At 28.9% G+C, this 22,147-nt stretch overlaps 3 protein-coding genes across 8 annotated transcripts in view; all 3 read left to right on the forward strand.

Moving 5' to 3' along the window:
• LOC127276942 (neural cell adhesion molecule 2) overlaps positions 1-22,147 on the forward strand; it is a 1,005,192-nt gene that overhangs the window by 62,731 nt on the left and 920,314 nt on the right. The gene's annotated exons all lie outside the window — the stretch shown is intronic.
• On the forward strand, positions 3,586-5,754 carry LOC127276947 (uncharacterized). The gene is made up of 2 exons (XM_051297707.1): positions 3,586-3,998; positions 4,788-5,754. Exons 1-2 carry the CDS (start codon positions 3,932-3,934, stop codon positions 5,321-5,323), a joined length of 603 nt encoding a protein of 200 aa, XP_051153664.1. The 5' UTR covers positions 3,586-3,931; the 3' UTR covers positions 5,324-5,754.
• LOC127276948 (uncharacterized) lies at positions 8,054-9,494 on the forward strand. The gene is made up of 3 exons (XM_051297708.1): positions 8,054-8,203; positions 8,349-8,781; positions 9,242-9,494. Coding segments are annotated over exons 1-3 (498 nt in total). The 5' UTR covers positions 8,054-8,139; the 3' UTR covers positions 9,243-9,494.

Below are 22,147 nucleotides of genomic sequence, written 5' to 3' on the forward strand. Positions count from 1 at the left end.
CAATGGTCCAAAATCCGTAAAAAAGAAAAAAAAATTTCGTATCGTTCGCAATATTTTAGCAAAGGTCCAAAAACCGTAAAATTAAAAAAATTTTCCCACGTTTCGCAAGTTTTTAGCCATTGTGCAAAATCCGTAAAATAAAAAAAAAATTTCCTATGGTTCGCAAGTTTTTATCCATGGTCCAAAAACCGTAAAATTAAGAAATTAATTTTCCCATGGTTGACAAGTTTTTAGGAAAGGTCCAAATTCAGTAAAATTAAAAAAAATATTTTCCAAGGTTATCAAAATTTAAGCAATGGTTAGAAATCCGTAAAAATAAAAAAAAATTCCCATGGAAAATTGTACCATGAGAAACGGACATGAGCAATGGTTTTTGAGATTTTTGCCAAGGTTTAAACCATGGGTCTAATCGTTCTTACCTTGGCTATCGATTTCGCCCATGGTTTTTGTGATTTTATCCATATGGTTCCATTTCCAGAAAATTCTCATGTAGGATCTTATATAGGATCTCACATAAAATCCTATGTGACATGTAAGAAATTATATAGGATCTTATGAAAAATTATATTTGAAATTGAGACATGATTTGAAGTGAGATTGGATGCAAATTCTTATAAACGTATTCTTAGGTAATAAATTATGTAAATTCCTATGTGAAATCCTAAAATTTTTTGTTGTCACATTTTTTCCTTTAATTTCTTATGTCAATTTCCTTCGTGATTTCTCATTAAAAAACTCACCAAAATTAATTGCTCAATCCTTAACCAGAATTTTTCCTATATCAAATCATACATTAAATCTTTTTTCGATTCTTGAATAAAAAATTATTACAAACAATCTGACATGAAATTATATTAAAAATCTTGACGTGGGATCATATATATGATTGATTTGAACATAAGAAATCATATAGGATTTCATGTAGATTCTGAAATATCGATATCTAAGATTTTACGTAGAATTATATAAAGGAAACAATATAGTATTTCATATAGGACTTTTCAGTTGGCAGACGGCATTTTATAAAAATTATTTAATTAAAAATCAAATAATATTACTGCAATTCATCTGAGAAGAAAAAAAATTGTGCTTTGCAATACACCTTCTGAGTTAGAGTCTCAGCTTTTATAGTATTCAAGACTGATCTTAACTGTGAAAAAAAATTATCACCATCTGGCTGCGTAAGAGTGGAACTATGATGATCTACATCTATATTGGAATTTCCTACATAATTTCTTATATAATTTATAATAATTGAGATTAAAATAAGAATATTTAATATAGTTGGAAAGAAAATTTGATATAATATTTACGAAATCTGAAATCTTTTTATTGAAACACAAAAATGTCAAATTTTAATAAGCTCTTTATAAATTTTTCTAACCAAATATTTCAAATTTCGTAATTAGAATTGTATAAAATGATATAATTATTTCACATTTTGATATATTTGATATGAAAATTGAAAAAGAAATATCAAAGTTAACGAGATTCGACGAAATTTGCCGAAGTTGAACGTTCGGAATTGCCCGATCCTCACCGAGTGGTAACGAAGACTGACGAAGCTCTTTAGACCAGCCCCTTTTTACCATTATCTTGATGCAGACCTGAATTCCTTTTATATAATTAATTTCGAAGATTTTACAATAAATCAGTAAAAAAAAATTGTTCTTCAAAAATAATAAAATATTTAATTATTTCCCAATAACTAATGATATTTATTTATATTTTTAAACATGTTTTGATATAATTTCACCTTTCTCATAAGCGGTGAAAAATATGTCTGGTTAGTATATAAGAATGGTCACATCAGTTTTTCACATGAGCGTAAATTTGTATATGAAGCGTTATTCTGCGAATGTTAGTTAGTTAGTATATGTTGCGTTAGTATATGTTAGGAATAAAAATAAGCCAATCGATGTAAAACAATGCGGTGTATGTGTGTGTGTGCATTTGAAAGTTCATATCCTCGTCTATCCTCGAGATGAGAAAGAGATAAAACTTTGGCGTAGAATCTATTGGTGTTTCTGTCGTCTTCTGTCACGACTGAACCACTTCAAATTTTTAGTATAGTTTTAACAAATTTCGAAATAATCTTTCCAAATTTTCATATAAATTTAGTAAATAACGAAGTGCGCGTCGGTTTAACTTACTTCTGGTTTTTCGTATAAATTTATCAATTTACGAAATAATAATTTCAATTTCTGGAATATATTTACTAAAAAGACTATTGGTAAAAATATACCGATTTTCGTTATCAAACCCAGATGTTCCGCGTTTGAAAAAGAGAATACTAAAATTTCCAATCAGATTTAGAAAATATTGCTACTAAATTTCTTTCCGTGTATTAATTTTTTAGCAGAAAATTATATAGAATTTTAATTTAACACAATATTTCTTTGTACGGATTTTTATTTTACAGAATTTTTCTTTTAGCGATTACTAATGTTGTAGAATTTTTATAGATGGAAATTAATTACCCACAAATTCAATTTCAATTTGCGTGAAACGTTGTTTCGTAGAATTATCGGCCTTCAATCGGTCTGAAAGAAATCACGAATATTGTTTACTATAACACAAATTTATAAAAAGCATTTGGAAAACACATTATTTTTCATAAAAAAAATTGAAATTTTTGGTGCACGTCCGAGCGTTTTGTTACACAGTAGATTGAAAATTTTTCATAAAAATAACTTTTATATTTTATTTTTTAAATTCAACGTAAACATCGAAACTATTTTAGATAAATGTTGTAGAAATTTTTTAAGTTCAATTCATTTTATTTTCCCATAAGTTCGTAAACTTTGTAAACGATTTTATCTGTCTTCAATGGCTCAAATGTTTAAGGCGTAAAGTTTGAACCTGACGTATTGCGGGTTCAATCCCAGGCCCGGGTGAATTTTTTGTATTCCTGATTTCTGTATAGGCATGTACAAATAAAACAAAAATCAAAACAAAGTCAAAATTTAAGTAAGATAATAATGAATTAATGTTTTTTAACTCAAAAAATATTCTACAGACAAAAAATGTCTAAGTCCTTTGTATGTCTTTATGATGTCTTCAAGCCGGTAACAAGTTTAAAAATTAAAAGTAAATTTTATTTTTTGAATGAATGAATAAATTAAAAAATAACAATCTCGTATATAGAACTGCTTATTATTATATTAATTTTTTTGCATTACTAATGTAATATATAATAAACAATAATTAATTAAATTATTAATAATGATGATAAAAAAATGCAGGAATTAACTTTTCTATTTTCTACCTCCTCCTTTTCATTGGCGAATGACTTACAATTCTTCGGTGATATTAAAAAATCTTAAAATGCTTTAAAAGTGTCGCTTACCGCGCCATCTAGCGTTATTGCACTGAGTGAAACTATTTACTGAGACCATCGGTAACATAACACCATATTTCACAACACATTTGACATATTTACAAAGTTTTTACTTTAATTATTATTTATTTGTACTCTGTTTCAGTTAAACGGAATAAAAATCAAATATTTTATTAATTACTTTTTCAAAAACAAACAAGTTTTTCAATTTTTGATGTTAATTTTGTCCTGAAATTAACGAAAAACCAGGCTCTTTTCAAGTGATTACAGGTTATACGTAAACTATTCATTGTTTTATTAATATAGAATTAATCTATCTCATTTATTGTACTAATATATTCTCTTAGTATTATTTTGTCACTTTTTATTGTTTTTTTGTATTAATAATCATTCTACATTGTTTTATCAGCAATAAACTGTTCTTACCAAAAAAAGAACGAACGGGGTACGAAGGAGGTACGAATTCGTACCCCTTTCAACCTCAGCAATCCGTAAGGGTAAGAAAGTGGAGATATTTAAAGCGCAAAAAGTTAAATGAGGAGGTCAGTGATGACAGTAGTGATGAAGCTGATAAGGAAGTCATAACTTCTGATGATATTAATTCTATTGATATCAATCCAGTTCGTCAATCTTTCTCTGCTGAAGATTTGGAAACAAGGTATGTACAATCTTAATTTATTTCACTCTTAAAATAAATTAATACCACGTAAAAGGAATTAATTTAGTAGATGAGTAAATTAGAGCTTATGTTGAATAGATCAAACGACCCTTTTACAGTTATTGTAAATATTTTGAAAGTCTTACAAATTTACACAGTAATTACATAATATACTATTAGTGCACGATTGACACAGGTTAGAGAAATCAGGGAAAAGTCAGGGAAATCATGGAATTTTATAAAAAGTGCTGGAAAAGTATTAAATTTCTAAAAATGCTATGAAAATCGTGACTTTTGAAATTTTTAATTTAAATTTTTGTTTTTAAACATTATAGTCTTCACTTTTTTTATAATTGAAAGGGTCTTGACATTTTTTCATCGGGGTCAGGGAAAATATTTAAATTCTGTCTGGAATTAGGGAAAAAGAAAATCCAATTTTTGTGTCAACCATGCAGTAATATACGTACCATAATTTAAGGCTTTTACTTTATCCGTGACACATTTCCGGGTTAAGTATTTTAATGTTATAATATAAATAAATAATAATTTATATAATGTACCATATATTAAATCTATTTATGCAGAAATGAGCAAAAAGCGAAATTTGAACGTACTAACACCAAAAGATAATATAAATTATTATATGATTAATTTAAAAATTTTACAAAAGATTGAACGAGAACTTGTGAATTTAAAAAATGCTAAGAATTGTTTTCTCCTTGCAGTGATTTATATATTACATTTACAAAATATTGATAAATTAAAAATATTTTATTTTTTTAATTGCAGGTGCTTTGATCAGAATGTATCAGAAAATTTCGACTCTGATTTACCGATGCAAGATTTTCAAGATTGAAGAGCAGATTCCAGAAACTCGATTTCATCCTCAGAGTACGAAAGTGATTCTGCAAACTAAAAGAACAAATGGTACTGTAAGAGAAATGTTATCTAAAAAAGTAGGGGCATTTGGCGAATATGTATATCTAGGAATAAAGCAAGGTTTAGAGCCGAGGATAAAAAAATCTAATTACACTGAAGACAAAATAAATGTCATTGCTAATATTGATGGTCTGCCTCTGTTCAGGAAATCGAATATGGAATTAATGCCCATTCTGATGCAAATAATTCACCAAGATTATTTCTGTACACCATTTCTTGTAGCTATATATGGAGGAAAAACTAAACCGGACAGTGTCAACGAATTTTTAAATGATTTTGTCGATGAGACCAATGACATAACTACCAACGGAATTGAAATCGACAATAAGAAGTATCGATTTGAATTAAAAGCTATGGTCTGCGACACACCGGCATCTTCCGGGTGAAAAATCACCTCTTTTACGAATAAATAAATTTGACCCTGTGAAGAAAGTGTTGCTCGATAATATGCATCTTCTTTGTGATGGAGCAATAAAATTGATTTTAGTAATATTGACATCAAGAGGCAAATTCAAATTGAAATCGGAAAAGCTAAATCTTCTGTCTGTTCTGCTGAAGGAGATAACGTCTTCGGTACCAAAAGAGTTTCAAAGAAACACTTTTCCTTTAGATGAGCTGGCTAACTGGAAGGCAACTCAGTTCCGATTCATTTTGCTCTACGCTGGACCACTTGTTTTTCGAGACGTTTTACCTCCAGATCAATATCGCCACTTCCTCAATCTGCATTGTGCGTGTAGAATACTTTACAGTCGAGATTTAGTTATGGATTTTATGGTAAAACGTCACAAGTTATGAACATGCACAATCTGCAACATGTAGCTCAAGAAAGTCTTTGTTGGCAACCTTGAATATAATAGGTATGAAAATTATTCTTTAAATAACATTTAGGTTCCTCAATAATTTTCTAAATAAATAAATCATCAAATTTACCTTATTCCGCTGTTTCCTTAGAAAATTTCAAAAGGTTTGATGTGTATCGCTGGAGGTGAACATCCTCGTCATAATCGGTAATTCCACCTTCTGTGGCTGTTGTGTTCCCGTAATCAAGTGTTTTCAAATATTTTTCTAATCTTTTAAACCCTTTTTCAAATGATGCTATAAAATAATAAAATATGTTTTTTAAAAAGAGTAAATGTATAAAATAAAATTTTTTCTCATACATACTGCTCTTTTTAATTATCTCAATTTCTTGTGAATGCAACCAGGTTTTTTGGACGGCTTTGCTCTCCTTAACCCATTTTTGCAAATATCTATACTGATTTTTTTTGGATACGAACAAAGTTTTTCATTTTCTTCAATCCAGTTTATCGGTATCAATTCAACAATCGGATGTTCTTTCTCTTCATTAACAAATTTTACTATAGCATAAGTAAACTGCTTATCGGTGTCTGCCATATTCTGAAACATTATTTAATATAAATTGTTCAAATAAATTAAAATAAATTTAAAGAGGTTGAATACCAGTCAACCTCAAAATAAAAATTCATTTTTCAAAAAATTACGAATAATATGAATTATTTTTTTAATATACTTTGAAAGAGCTATCACGAATATATGTTTAAAAAATAATTAGTTATTTAAATTATTGTTATTGTAAATATTTGTTTAAAAACTGTTAAGAATTTTAAAAAATTCTCATTTTTACTTTTTAATATATTTCTTAAACTAATGATTTTTATCAAAATAAAGGATCTTTCAATAAACCAAATTTTCAAATATATAACTGTTAATTTACCAAGATTTAAGAAAAATGTTCAATAACTTTGTAATAACAAAATAATTTTTATTATAAAAAATTTCTGTTTTAAAAGCGTTCTTAGTTTGAGGTTATGTTTTGGTATTGAACATATAATCTAACAATATAATTTTTATAAATAATCAAATATTCATTTTCAAACGTAGATTAAATCTATATTTAGAAAACATTTATCTCAAAATTACTCTCAAGAATTTAAAATTCAGAAAAATTAAATTAAATATTTCATACCTTAAGTCCTGATGTTCAGAGAAGTTGAAAAACCAAGTTTTTATTGAAAGCAATGGAGGTTATGGTATTACGATAAGCTTTATTTACATACATATAAATTGTACTTTAGTTATATTAATAGAAGTTAATTGTAAAATCTTACGAATCACAATGTAATTTAGATTTTCTCCGAGACAAGAATCTTTCTTCAAAACACTTTTATTAAATGGCGTGTCAAAAGAGTAACTGCCTCTTTCTCCTGGAAATGCTAGTTCTTCGTTCTAAAGGAAATCTTGTATATGATTGGCTAGCATAAGTCATTCAAGGCACTTTTAAATTTACCGCTCTTATCGACTCAAATTATTGGCTAATCATCTAAACTCAAACTCTCTCTCCTTCACATTGTTTATTCTTTATCTTTGTAGTGGTTTCGTACATGACTATTTTCTAGAATCTTCTGAAAGCTGCGTCGAAGAAAGTAAGTTTCCTTTTTAATAATTGAATAAATTAATTATTTTTTCATTATTTTTATTATTCTTTAATCATTTTTTTAAATATTTCAAATGTATTTTTGTTTAGTATGCTTTAATTAAGTGTTTGCTTGCTACATGTTTTTCGAAACAAATATTTATTTTGAGGTTAGAAATATATTTCTGCGTTACATAAATTCAGATTTAATACATTTTTTCGATTTTTATCAAATAATTCCTAAGAAAAAAATAACGTTTATTACAAAGATAGTGATTATGTATGGATATATGTATAAATTAATTTGTGGGCAGATATTATTTTGCATCAGTTAAAAATTATTATTATTAAAGGTTCAATTAAAAATTCTTAATTTAATTTTTTTTACGCAAATCATTAAAAAATTGGCACTGTGTTACACCTGGTTACAAATAGAGAATACACTTTTTAAATATCAAAATGAAAAATTACAAAGTTAAATATTTTTCCCTATTGTATTTTACCAAAAAAATCGATTATTATTGTTCAATTTTTAAAATTTGCTTTTTAGCAGGTTTAATTTATATTCCTTTAATACTTAATGGCAATTTGAAATCAAAATATATTTTTTTTAATTTAATTTTTCTATATTTTTACAAAATTTTACTAATTGAAAACTAAATAATATTTTTTACTGCAGTGTAGAAGAATATCGTGGACTGCAAGATAGAGAGAATCGTTTATTAGATCTATAAATTTCGAATTTCAAATTAAACCTCATCATTTAAAATGTCGCAGAATGAAGAAGAAAAATCTCAGAATTCCAATGGTTCGCCTCTTTCACTAAGTTCAGGTAATTTTACTTATCAGAGTGATTTTTAGAATTATTAAGTTTAACAAAAAATTATTGTTGGTAGGATAAGAAAAATATTTTTTATTTTGACACTTTTCAACAAAGATAATTATTTTATTTAAATATTATAAAATAAAAATTTTAGAAAACCGTGAACAAGCTGAGATGGATATGAGTGTAGATGATTCACAACCAGCAAGTTCAGTGATAAATAATGAGGAGAATGATCAGGTAGCAGCATCTATCGCGGAAGAAGAAATTGAAATTACCGAAATTGAATCACAAAATGCGAACAAGTTAACCGAAAATCATCAAATTTCTCGAAATAAGCCTAAAGATCCCGATATTAACATGGATATTGAAGAACTAGTTAAAAGCATAGGAGATTCTTTAATATTCTATGCACACTCTTTCCAACGAAAACTTATTAAAAAAGTTAATAAAAAAATGACTGAAATTGAAAATTCTGTCGGGAAACATACCAATACTCCGGTATTATTAGATGTAAAAGAAAAAATTAAGGTATTACAAATTGTTTTACCCATGGAGGATGTAGAAATTTTCAAAGTTTTCGACTGGTAAATCTCTTTTATTTTAAAGTTGGGCTTACAATATTAAAACAATAAATTATATCTTATACTCAGGGTTGCTAAAGAACCTGGAAAAGTAATGGATTTTTGAAAAAGGCCTGGAAAACCTGAAAATGTCATGAAATTTTTAAATTTAACCTAGAATTTCATTAGTTTTAATGTTTTTTGTAAATTGTCTCAACCACAAACTTGAAAACTTGTGGTATAATTAAATACTTATTCCATAACGAACAAACAATATTTAAATTTAATTTTTTGTTTCTTATAAGGCAAACCTTTATCTATATTATTAATTGTTATTCAAGAAATTTCTTAATTTATCAGGTTTTCTAGAGTAAAATAAATAAAATTCCAGGAATTCATAAAAATTCTCTTATTTTGACAGGTTTTTTGTAACAACCATGTATACTGAAAAAATGTCAACTTCAACTATATTATCTCTTTTCAGAAAGCAATAATGACAGTTGGTGCACGGCGATCTGTAAGTGTAAAAGAAGCTGTTCCAAACATTTTAAAAACATTTATAGGCAAACCCATTCAACTAATGTACAGCGCTGGTGGAAAGGGAAATAATAAGTTACCATTTAAAGACACTGGGGCGAGCTGTCGATCGTGAAGGTGGTCGAAAGGAACGAGGATAGCTTGTATCATACATTTATTTCTTTTTATAAACGTTTATTTTCGCTTTATCTAAACGTTATTTTAACGATAAAAACGAAATTATTTCTAAGTAATAATTAATATTTTATGTGTAATGATTAATATAGAAACGATAAAAATAATAAATTTTATTATGTAATAATATTACTAAATTTTTTTAATGATGTACCAATTTCTCTTAGAATTTTTTGCATTCTTTTCTTTTTATTTATTAAGGGAGAGTCGGTAGTGGCGAGATACGTTTTGTTTTTTTGTTATAGCACTCACATTTTCAAGAACATCAAGTCTGTATATATATATCCATGGACAGGTGTGACTCTATACTGCAAATTTAACTTATACAGTTACAGAACAGATATTGGAAAAAAAAGTTATTGCCGATTTACGATAATGTCTCGCAACTACCGACATAAAAAATCGTCCGTAGTGGCGAGACACTATATTAAAATCAGAGTCTTTATCGTTCAAACGTAACAAAAACAAAGGAATCAAAGAGAAAGAGTATAATAATTGATGCCTTTAAATCATAATATTATTTCATTCAATCATAAAAATACAGGCAAATATTTTTCTGATTGTGAGCCGCTAATCCATGTCACAGTTATTAAAAACAAATAAGCTTTTCTTCCTGTTCATCTTTTTCAATTTAAACTATAGTTATGAAAAATATTGTCGACAAAACGTACAAAAATTATATCAAATTCATTAGGACATGTACAATATTATTAGATATTAAAAAGCCACTGCCGACAACAAGTGTCTCGCCAATGCGGAAACATCATTTTTCGGTAATGACGATGTACAATCCTATGCATCGAACAATAATTCATAGTGCTCTGGAAATTTTGAAGGAAACTTAAATACTAAAGACTCAAAACATTTAACCCTTCAGAAAATTCCGGAAATTTTTATATATTATCACTTATACCGATGGGAAATAAAACTTCTAAAATATCTTGAAACTGTTATTATCAGTATAGCGATATTTCGTACATCAAAAACGTAAGCATCATATTGAAAAGTTAAAGCACAATAAAACTTGACTTTCAGACCAGAAGTGCCAGCACAGTCAGTTCAGCTGTTTGAAATATCCTAATGTCTCGCCACACCGGCTGTCTCGCCACTGCGGACAACGCCTTATTATTATTTAAATTTATTTCGAATAATAAAAAAATTAGGTCTCTGTTACATCCCGGTAACAATTTTCCCTAATTTTTCTTATTCTTATCATTAAAATAAGACATTTTATATAATTCTATAATAATTTTACAATACTTAAACTATATGGCTTATTTTAATGTATTTATTTATGTATATATTGATAAGATAGAGTGTGGAAACGAAATCGATCTCAAAAGAGATATGACATTCGTTTTCACCATGAAAGTTCAGAAAGTTGAAAAGCTAAAAATAGGATATATGTAAGCAAAATGTGTAACAAGTTCGAGCTTGTTTGTTTATACGCGTGAAGAATGTGAAGGTTGTGAAGATCCAAGTGTAATATGATCTTCAAAAACCCATTGTCAGCATATAAAAGAGAGAATTCAGAAAGAAGAAGATTCAATGTCATACATGCGATGTAGATCATTACCATATAAGGAAAGTGATTCTATTTATAGATCACCCCTTCCCCAATAATATGACATTTCTCCCACTAATTAGCATAATCGACTAGTATATAAACAAGAGCTTTTTCCATAAAGCTTGTCAAAAGTTCCGGTGCAATCTCTAACATCGTAGAGCGACCCTTCAGTTTACTTTCGCCCTAATTATTGTATTCTTTCCTGATAGCCAATAGGTGCAAGTTAATTTGACTTTTCACTTAGAACATAGTTCTTTCCTGATAGCCAATAGGTGCAAGAGAAGCAAATTAACACTTAGAATCAATAATTTAATAGAAATAACTGTCGTATTTATAACTATAAATACTGAAGAAATCTTGCATTATCTCTTTTTCTAAATTTGTCAATTTAGTATATGTTGCTTCTCTTACACCTGCTATAAAATTCATTCCTGTCAAAGGTGCGAGTGACCAGAGATAACAATAAAGAATATTTCAATTCTTTAAATAGTTATAAAACAATTTAAGTCGTTAAAGTTACACAAGTGCAACCAAAACGAACTATTTCAAATCAAATCAAAACCAATTTATAACGACTAAGCTATAATCATCGATTTATCCGACTTCATTGCTAAAAGTAAGTAAACGAATTGTAAACTTGTATCATTATTGTTTAATCATTACTATATAATTATTATTTAATCAATAAATGTTATAAAAGGGAATATTTGACTTGTTATTGTAACGCAAAACCCGTAGTTTTGACAAGTGACCACGATCCTACATAAAAATAAATATCAGGCTTTACCAACCTGATTAATCAGCCTTACTACCTTCAAGTAAATAAAATTCATTTTTATTTAAAAACCACGCCTAGTTCGGAACGTAACAGTCTCCAATTTTTAACAAAATACAAAATCTTTATAAATCATCACTAATATGTAAAATAAATTATTTAACATTATAAATAAACTAGCAAAATTACACCATGAATTTGAAAAGAAACTTTGATTTTTTTTCTTAATTCTGACAATAATTGGATTTTAGACGCATTTTAATTGAATTTTTTTAATAATTAAATACAAAAAGAACTTTCTCAAAATTATTAAAAATAATTGTTTAAGCGCAGAATTATAGAATTACTATAGAAAAATAAAAAATAGATAATATTTAAATATTTATTTTAAAAAAATTATTCAAGTTTTGAATATGTTTAATAAAATATTAAACATTTTACGAACAAATAAAGTTAGAGTAATTCTGAATTTAGCAATGGAAAGCTTATCAAATTTTGCATCCAACAGGTTGAATATGAAATACTTTAGATCAATGCGTTTTAATAAATAATTGTTTTTATTAATTATTTGTTAACAATTCGTTAATTCAAAGTACTTCATATAATAGGCATGTTAAATGCAGAATTTTATAAGCTTTTAATTAATAAATTCAGAATAATCCTCATTTCATTAGTTTTAAAATATTTCATTTTTTAATAACGTTTATCAATTTTGTTAAATATATTTTTTATTAAAATATATATGTCGTGCCGCATCATTATTGTTTCTTTATTCTTCTAATGCTACCTAAGCTATTATTTTCTTCAGTCAGCTTTCCAATACATTTCTGAAAAATAATCCCATGTAAGTGTAGCGTAATGGTTAGCGTATAAGACTGCGATGCGTTAGGTTAGGGGTTCGATCCCAGCGAGCGTTAGATATTTTCAAAAATGTATTAGGAGATTGCGTTTAATATTAATAAGTAAGGACATATGTAAAATTCTTCAGAACTTACCAGTGTGCTAATTGTATAATTAATTCATGTTTTTAATTATTTATATTTTTGGTACATACTCATTTAAAGTTGGTTCGACTCTGGGACAAGTTGTCGGACCAACTTTGGGATCAGTTGTCGGGCCTACCATCGGTGCCAATGGGTGATAAACCGTTATCATTTCGCTAGTTGTTCCAACCTCTGGCAAATTGAGTCGGCCCACCCGCTAATTACAAAGTAAACCAACCATTGAAAATTATAGTTGGCACGCCATAAACATTTAAGTTGGTCCGACTGTGGGACAAATTGTCGGGCCAACCTAAGAGAATTATAGTTGGTACAACATACACTTTTAGAGTTGGACCAACCTTGGGACGAGTTGTTGGGCCGACCATCGATGCCAATGGGTGGTAAACCGTTATCATTTCGCTAGTTGGCCCACCCTTTGGCAGGTGAAGTTGTCCCAACTTTTGCAAAGTTGGCCCAACCATGGGCCGACGGAAAATTCGCACCTGGGTGTAGCCAATCATTTTCTAATACAAAATAATTTTTTACATGAGTGGATATCTAATCAACTGTCGAAAGTCAATAATTTGGTAATATAAATAAAGCTAACATTATGTAGTTGACAATCAGGTGTCTGAAACCGATAAGATAATATGAATTAAAGGTAATATTGTTTTGTTTATAAACAAAACAATATTACCTTCAATTTACATTATCTAATGAATAGAATTTTCGATTATATTGATTAGTTTGCAATCAATTTCCTCAAGGTAACAACTTGATTTGTTTTTGAAAAGATTTTGATTTAACCAGCGAAAAATGGAAAGTAGTGACCGTAAACATCGTTTTAATTTTATTTTGGAAGTATTGCGTCCAAAAAACGGTCGGATAAAAGTGCTTTTATTCCAAATGCGAATAAAAATTGTATTGAAAAAGTCGAACTATTAAGATCAAGATACGAAAGAAAAAGTTGGTCCCCGATGCCGAAAAAAACTCTTGAATTTCGAAGATTCAAAATCGTAACCGATCCTCCTGCATGATTTTTATGGTTTTTTTTGTGCATTATAATAAAAAAAGGCATCATTATGATGTGCATATCAGTTGAAATTACTAGTGCAATTTTTTTATACTTATTAAATGGAAAATTAATAATAACAACAATAATACATTACTATAATTTTTTGGGAATAAAAGTTGGATGATCAATATTGTAATTTTAAATCCGTACTGTCAACAAAAATAATAAAAGAGTATTTTCCTTAGAACACCGCAGATTTAAACATTAAATTATCCGAATTTTCTATCATTTCTTATTCTTATTAATATACGCAACATTAGTTACTGCTATTGCAATTTGTAATTGTATCGTGTAAGAAAATAAATAAAAATAATTTGGCTAAAATTAGTTCAAAGTTATGTAGATTTAGTTGATTTAATTTAAATCACGCGTGTTGTCATTATTAAAATAGAAAATTTGTGCCCTATAAGTAAAAAATTTTTTTGCAAAGACGTTAATGTAAAAACTTTTTTCTTCACAGAAAGACAATATAAAGATCTTTAAAACTTTTATGAATAAAAGTTTTTTTTCAAATAACTTAAAATTTCTAACGATAGAGTTGCCGTTAATATATTCAGATAATATTCTGACAATTTACACACATACTCAAAGGAAAATTTTGAATTATTTAAAGAAAAATTTCTATTTTTAAAAGTTTGTATCAGCTTTTCTTGAATTTCTGTGATGAAAAATGTTTCTAAACTACCGTCTTTGCAAACAATTTTTCTATGATTTATAAATAAAAAGTATAACATTATAAACATAAAAAAATCTCTATTTTTTTATTCATTATGTATGTTCAGTATGTGTGTAAATTGTCAAAGAATATTATCTGAACATAGTAACAGCAATTCTATCGTTGGAAATTTTAAATTATTTAAAGAAAAAATTTTAGTCTTAAAATTTTGGATCAGCTTTTCTTGATTTTCTACACGGAGAGAAATCTGCTGCGATTTTTGCTTGGATAAGTAAATTACTTTAATTACATGGCACGACACTTGCATTTTTAGCATAAATTCAAGTATTTATTGTAAAAATAGTTTCTAAGCAAAAAACACAAGTCACGGGTGTTAATTTTGCATGAATTTCACATAAAAACTGCAAAGGGGACATGCCATAAAAGTATTAGATCCTCTCTTATAAAATTTGCAAGAATGACATCTGATTTTCAGGTGGAATTTATACAACACAATCTTACCTCCGTATACACACAGCATTTCACATACACAATCATTGTATGCTGGTGATTCCGAGGAACGGAACGCACAATGCGCACGCTCGTGTTTTACTATGCGTTTTTAACCGCGAAATTTAAAATAATTTTATTGAAAATTTTTTTTAAAATATTTGTTGCCAATAAGTGGTTGTTTATTAAAAAGTAAAATAGAAAAATTTTAAATACTAAAATTTTTAAATATTTATTAGCTAAAATGTTATTTGTTCTTTTAAAAACAGAATCTATTAAAAATAAAAAACAATCAAAAAATTTGAAGAGAAATTATAAAAAATTTAATATTAATTACATTTGTATAAATTTATAATTATATTTATTCATTGTATTTATATATTTCTTATTATATTATGGGTATGAGTATTATTTTTATATTAAATATTAAAATATAATCACCAATATAGTATTAATATTATATATTTACATATTTATTACATTAATTAATAATTTTAATTTAATTAATTAATATATGAAATTAATTAAATATTAATAAAATATTATATATATTCAGAAAATTATCTATGCATAAATAAAATTTTATTTTATTTAATAAATAAATCGAGAATAAAATCGAATTATTTATAATGTATCAGTTAGATTAAAAATAATACCAAGTAAAGTTGAAATCCACGTATTGGCCACAAATATTTTTAAAAAATTTTTAAATAAAATTATTTTAAATTTCGCGGTTAAAATCGCATAGTAAAACACGAGCGTGCGCATTATGCGTTCCGTTTCTCGGAATCACCAGCATACAATGATTATGTGTGTGAAATGCTGTGTGTATACGGAGGTAAGATTGTGTTGTATAAATTCCACCTCAAAATCAGATGGCATTCTTGCAAATTTTATAAGAGAGGATCCAATACTTTTATGGCATGTCCCCTTTGCAGTTTTTATGTGAAAGTCAAGCAAAATTAACACCCGTGACTTGTGTTTTTTGTTTGATACACCCAATTACATTAAATACATGAATTCATATTTAAATTATTCCAGTCTTAAGCTAAAATTGTATCGAAAAATGACTTATGAAATTAATAAAGATTGCAGAAGCAAAATTCGCAGCAGATTTCTCTCCGTGTGTGATAAAAAAGTTTCTAAATTACCGTTATTGCAAAAAATTTTTCTACTACATAAGGCACAAATTGTTTTATTTTTCAATCATGAAGTCACGCGTAATTTAACTTGAAGTAATAAGTCATTTTAAAATAGATTAAAAGTAAACCAACTACATCTACAGAACTTTGAACTAATTTTAACCAACTTGTTATCATTTATTTTTGCAATAGCAGTAACTAATGTTGCGTATATTAATAAGAATAAGAAATGATAGAAAATTCGGATAATCTAATGTTTAAATCTGCGGTGTTCAAGGGAAAATACTCTTTTATTATTTTTGTTGACAGTACGGATTTAAAATTACAATATTGATCATCCAACTTTTATTCCCAAAAAATTATAGTAATGTATTATTGTTGTTATTATTAATTTTCCATTTAATAAGTATAAAAAAATTGCACTAGTAATTTCAACTGATATGCACATCGTAATGAAGCAATTTTTTATTATAATGCATAAAAAATCTGCAAGAGCATCGGTTAAGATTTTGAATCTTTGAAATTTTGTTTATTAAGGGTACAGAGATTCAAAATATTCAAGAGTTTTTTTCGGCATCGGGGACCAACTTTTTCCTCATTAAAGAGAAGTGTGAGCTTCTTCCTTTTTGGTGGATAAATTCTTGCAACCTGCGTTTTGGCTTTGGAGCTAAGAAGCTGAAACTTGGTGCACATATTTAATTTCACGTATAAATTTTACAAAAAATATAGCTAACCCTTTTGAAATTGACTTAAATATTACTTCGCTACAAAAACTCAAAATTCCTGAAAAAAGCTCATAATTCATTTTTATTTTAACTGTAATAATTAGCAACTTATTTTTATTTTTTAAATTTTTTTTAGAAAGTTTAAAACGTATACTTTCAACGCAAAAAATATGGAAATGTCTTTTTTCGTTGTCTTCGAGATATTAATTAATTAATTAATTAGTGTTAATAAAAAATGATTTATTTGATAAACAAATAAAGTTATCGTAATTCTGACGTTGCGAAATGAATATTGACATAATTCAAAAAAGGGTCAAATTTTGAATTTTCTAAAAAACTTTTTTCACCACTTGAAAAAGCAGGAAAAAATCTTTCGAAAACATATAGGTCAAATTTTTTTCGACCTTCTGTTTAAAAGTTACAAGTCTTCAAAAATTTACTGTTTAAATTTTTCAAAAAAATTCAACCACTCCCTCTCCTACAGTTTTTAAAAAAACTTAACAATATGTTAACTTTTAATTGCTATTGTTACGTCCTCGCGACATTATGTCTACAAATTATCGACCTGTGGCACGACGAACCCCTGTTTTCACACGTGCCACAAGCCCTGTAAAAATTAAGTATACGAAGATGACCAAATATGGCATTGTAATCGCGTGATTCTGGCCAACCGCTTGCCAAAAATATCGATCTTAAACTTATCGATTGGATTTCGACTATATAAATTATATATTTTCGAGGAACAACCTTGAGCCATTTCTCCGCCAACGTTCGTTCTTTAACAATCTCAAGCCATTCTACCGCTAATACTGGGGTTTGACAACTTGAGCCATTTTTCATCCAACTTTAACTTTTATCATAACCTATTCCCAGTTTCCTGCCAATTTTATGGTAAACCAGTCTTGGACCAGCAAGTTTCCAATCTTGGGTCGTTCTTCAACCGATTGATTTCAGGAGGAACAATAATTAAATTAAAGTAAGTCATTCTGATTTATATTTTACTCTGGAAATTTTAATTATGAGTTCTAAGTGTTTGATTCTGCTTCTAGTGGGATCTAATATTTGAACAAGATCAACCTGCTAGTTTCTACGAGAGATATTAGTAAAAGTGAAAAATAAACAAATCTTTGGTTCACCTACAGAAGCATTGTGTTTCTGGCTTGTTCCACCGGTTGCCACTGTAGTTTACCGACAGTCGGTATTTTCATCAGTTGGTAATGTAGATTTCTACATTATCAGAGGCCGGTAAGGTAGATTCCTGACATGAATTTTACCTCAGCCGGCAAGGTAGGAAACTGTTTTACCGACCAAGTGAGAAAGTGACTATGTATAGTCACCATGTCTAAGTGGCGCGCAAGTCGCATATGTGAGTGTGTCTATCGGTGAGATTTGGTATATAAAGAAGGGTTGGACACAGTAGTGACCACATCAGCATTCTCTTGGAGCAACTCGGATGGAGCAGCAGAAGCAGTCGTCAAGCAGAGATATATCGACGAGAGGGAAAGGGGGATAGCAGCGCAGGGCAGCCGAGGCGTGCAGCATCGTTGAAGCAAGCGGAGAAGGAGAAGAGGGGGGGACCGCGGAAGGCAGTGAAGGTGTTCAGCATTGTTGAATGAGAGTACTGTAGAGGTGGAGGGTGGGGGTAGATCTGCAGAAAACAGTGGAGGCGTGCAGCATTGTTGAAGGAGTGTTAGAAGCGACTTTGAATTTAGTTTTAAAGTAAGAAACAAGTATAATCATCAACCTAGTACACTTAGATATAAGTGCTTTTTTACATGATGCATGTATACTTTTTAAAGATTTTATTAAAAAAGTTTTACAAAAGCATGGTTTACTGAAAGTTTATGCTGTGCTTGCAATAAAGTTTAAAAAAATTATTAATGATGAAGAGAAACTTGAGCCCAAGTATTTTAATGTGAGAAGTAGTATAATTTTTCCAACAACTGTTTTATTTGAATGGTATAGTAAAAATGTTAAAGAGCCTATATTAAAGCAAGTGGAGAAGTTTGAAGAGAAGGAATCACAATCGACACTTCATTCAATTACAAAATTGGAGATCAATGTTAACAAATATAATGCAATACGAGTTGGTACCTACATTCATTTACCTTTCGAAATCAAAGCAAAGCGTGCATGTATTAATGTTAAAAATATGCATACAATGTGTTTCAAGTGGGCAGTTTTATCAGCTCTACATCCAAAAGTTCAACACCCAGAGTTGATGAATCATTACTTCAGATATGAAAATGAATTGAATTTTACTGGAATCGAGTTTCCTGTTTCCTTAAAAGATATAACAAAATTTGAAAAACAAAATGACATCTCTATTAATCTATTTGGACTTCGCTTAATAAACAAAAAGTACAACACAGTCTCATTACACTTGACTTTAGAAAAAAAGGCAAGACATATTAATTTATTAAGAGTGGAAAGTCACTATGAGAATGAGGTTGACAGTGATGATGCAGCAGGAGGATCAGCTCTCGCAACTATCACCATTCCTGCTGCTTCTGATGTTATTGTACCAATAAATTACCATTATGTATGGATTAAAAACTTGTCTGCGCTTTAAGTTCTCAAGTTTCATCCAATCGACATAAAAAACATATCTGTGATCGATGTCTTCATTACTTTCTCACGGAGGAGAGATTAACCAGACATGAGGGGGAGTGCAAGACGTTAAATGAGTGTAAAATCAATCTTCCCAAACCAGGGCAGAATTTTATTCAGTTTAAAAATTATGGAAACAGAGAAAAAGTTCCATTTGTAATCTACGCTGACTGTGAGTGTTTGTTGAATCCTGTTGAAGATATTGAAGATATTATTTAAAATGCAGCTATGATGACTCATTATCCAAATACAATTCCTGCCCAAACGGAACAGATGCTGCCAAGTGGTTCGCCCAGGAGTTGAAACAGTTCGCTGGAACTATGGATAATATCTTTAAAAACCCTATTCCAATGGATAGATTGACACATGACGAGATTGAAGCTTTTCTTGATGCTAAAATATGTCATATTTGTGAAGGGCAATTTTTACCACGTGAGATGAAAGTTCGAGACCATTCCCACTTAACTGGTAAATATCAAGGTGCACCTCATGAAAAATGTAATTTAAATTATCAAGATTCACGTGTAGTACCAGTTGTATTTCACAATTTGAGTGGGTATGATGCTCATTTTATAATTAGAGACATTTGTTTAGAATTTGAAGGAAAAATTGAACTTTTACCACTGAACAAAGAAAAATATATTTCTTTTACTAAATATGTAAAGGAAACGGAAATCAAATTTCGTTTTACAGACTCATTTAAATTCATGGCATCGTCTTTGGAGAAATTGGCATCAAATCTATCCGAGTATAAAATTGTGAATCGAGTATTTTCTAACTTCACCACTGAATAAATTGAATTGCTTATAGGAAAAGGTGTTTTACCGTATGAATATTTGGATTCTTATCAAAAATTAGAAGAAACAAACTTACGCGCTAAAGAAAAATTTTATAGTACATTGAATGATAGTACGGTTTCTGATAAAGAGTACTTACATGCCCAACGTGTTTGGTCTAAATTTAGTTGTTCTAATCTCTGTGAATATGTTGATTTATACATGAAAACAGATGGGTTACTATTAGCCGAAATCTTTTAAAATTTTAGAGATCAGTGCTTACAAGCTTATAGATTTGATCCTGCTCATTACTACCCGAGGCGAAATTTAAGCCCTAATTTACAAGGAGTAAAGTAGAGTTAAACAGACCCTCTTTAGCTTCCTCAACTAGTCGCAAATTTCCCTTTCTTCCACGTTTGGATTTAAAGTAGGGTCTAAAAATTGATTAAAATATTGAAAATTTTGAAATTGCTCTAATTCTATTAATTTTTTGAAAACGCTTCAAAATATGTTAATTCCAGTTTTTAAAGGGTAATTAAAGAAATATTGTGTGAAGAAAAAATTCATTTTGCTTTAATCAAAATAATTAAAAGAGTTTTTTTTTGCATTTTTTTGTACTTTTTTAATCGAACTAGACCCTCTTTAGCTTTCTCAACCAGTCGCAAATTTACCTTTCTTCCACGTTTGGATTCAAAGGAGGGCCTACGGGAGTCTACAAGATCGTAAAGAGGGCCTATTTAGGTTCTAAGGGAAGCTAAAGAGGATTCAAATTTCGCCTCGGGTATACTACACTGGGATTAACTTGGGACGCGATGTTGAAATATACTAATGGGAGGTTAGAATTGTTGACAGACATTGAAAAAACAAATGGTTTTTTAACGTGGTGTGAGAGGAGGTATAAGTCCGTAGGAGGTATAATCCGTTTATGAAAAATTTTAATAAAAATGAGGAGGTCAAGTACATTATGTTTTTTGATGCAAACAATCATTACGGTTGGGGTATGGTACAACCACTACCTTATGGTGGATTTGAGTGGGTTCAAGTTGACGACAATTTTGATTTTAATATATCAGATGATTCACCTTTTGGCTACATTTTAGAAGTAGATTTAGACTATCCAATAATAATGACACAACAGTCATAGTGATTTTCTGATATCTAAACCAAATTTTCACAGTCGGTCAATTTTCTGTGAAAATCTGGTTGCAATTGAACTAAGAAAAACCGAAATTTTGATAACCAAAGCAATTTACATTGGTTTTGCAGTACTTCACGTATCCAAGTCACTTATTCATGACTTTCATTATGACTACATGGTAAAAAAGTATGGTGAATCTTGTAAGTTGATGTATACAGATACCGATAGTTTAATTTATGAAATAAAGTGCGCTGATATTTATGTGGATATGAAGGAGGATATTCATAAGTTTGATACGTCGCATTATCCTAAGGATAATATTTATAATATTCCTCAAGCCAACAACAAAGTACTTGGACTTATGAACGATGAATGTAGTGGAAAATAATCACAGAATTTGTTGGTTTAAGAAGTAAGATGTATAGTATTCGTGTAAACGGTCAGGATTTTACAAAGAAAGCTAAGGAAGTTAGATCGTTAGTTGTAAAAAAATATATCAATTTCAATGATTATACTGACTGTCTACAAAATTTTGCAATTCAGACAAGAACTCAACATGTAATTCGATCACGACTTCATAAAGTGAAAACTGTTAAATAACTTAAATTTGCTTTAAGTCCAATGAATGACAAACGATATTTATTACCCGGTAGCTATGATACTCATGCTTGGGGACATTATAGCACAAAGGAAAGAGATTAAGCTTATAATGTATGTGTGTGA

Source organism: Leptopilina boulardi, unplaced genomic scaffold, assembly GCF_019393585.1.
Source record: "Leptopilina boulardi isolate dan_hultmark-lab unplaced genomic scaffold, ZJU_Lbou_2.1 LbouV2_161, whole genome shotgun sequence".
Taxonomy (NCBI): Eukaryota; Metazoa; Arthropoda; class Insecta; order Hymenoptera; family Figitidae; genus Leptopilina; species Leptopilina boulardi.

Excerpts from the sequence above, each read along its gene's own strand:
- LOC127276947 (XM_051297707.1), top strand. The coding sequence starts at position 3,932 with ATGATATTAATTCTATTGATATCAATCCAGTTCGTCAATCTTTCTCTG. Across the intron at positions 3,999-4,787 it reads GCTGAAGATTTGGAAACAAG|GTGCTTTGATCAGAATGTAT; the intron begins GTATGTACAATC and ends TTTTAATTGCAG.
- LOC127276948 (XM_051297708.1), top strand. The coding sequence starts at position 8,140 with ATGTCGCAGAATGAAGAAGAAAAATCTCAGAATTCCAATGGTTCGCCT. Across the intron at positions 8,204-8,348 it reads GCCTCTTTCACTAAGTTCAG|AAAACCGTGAACAAGCTGAG; the intron begins GTAATTTTACTT and ends TAAAAATTTTAG.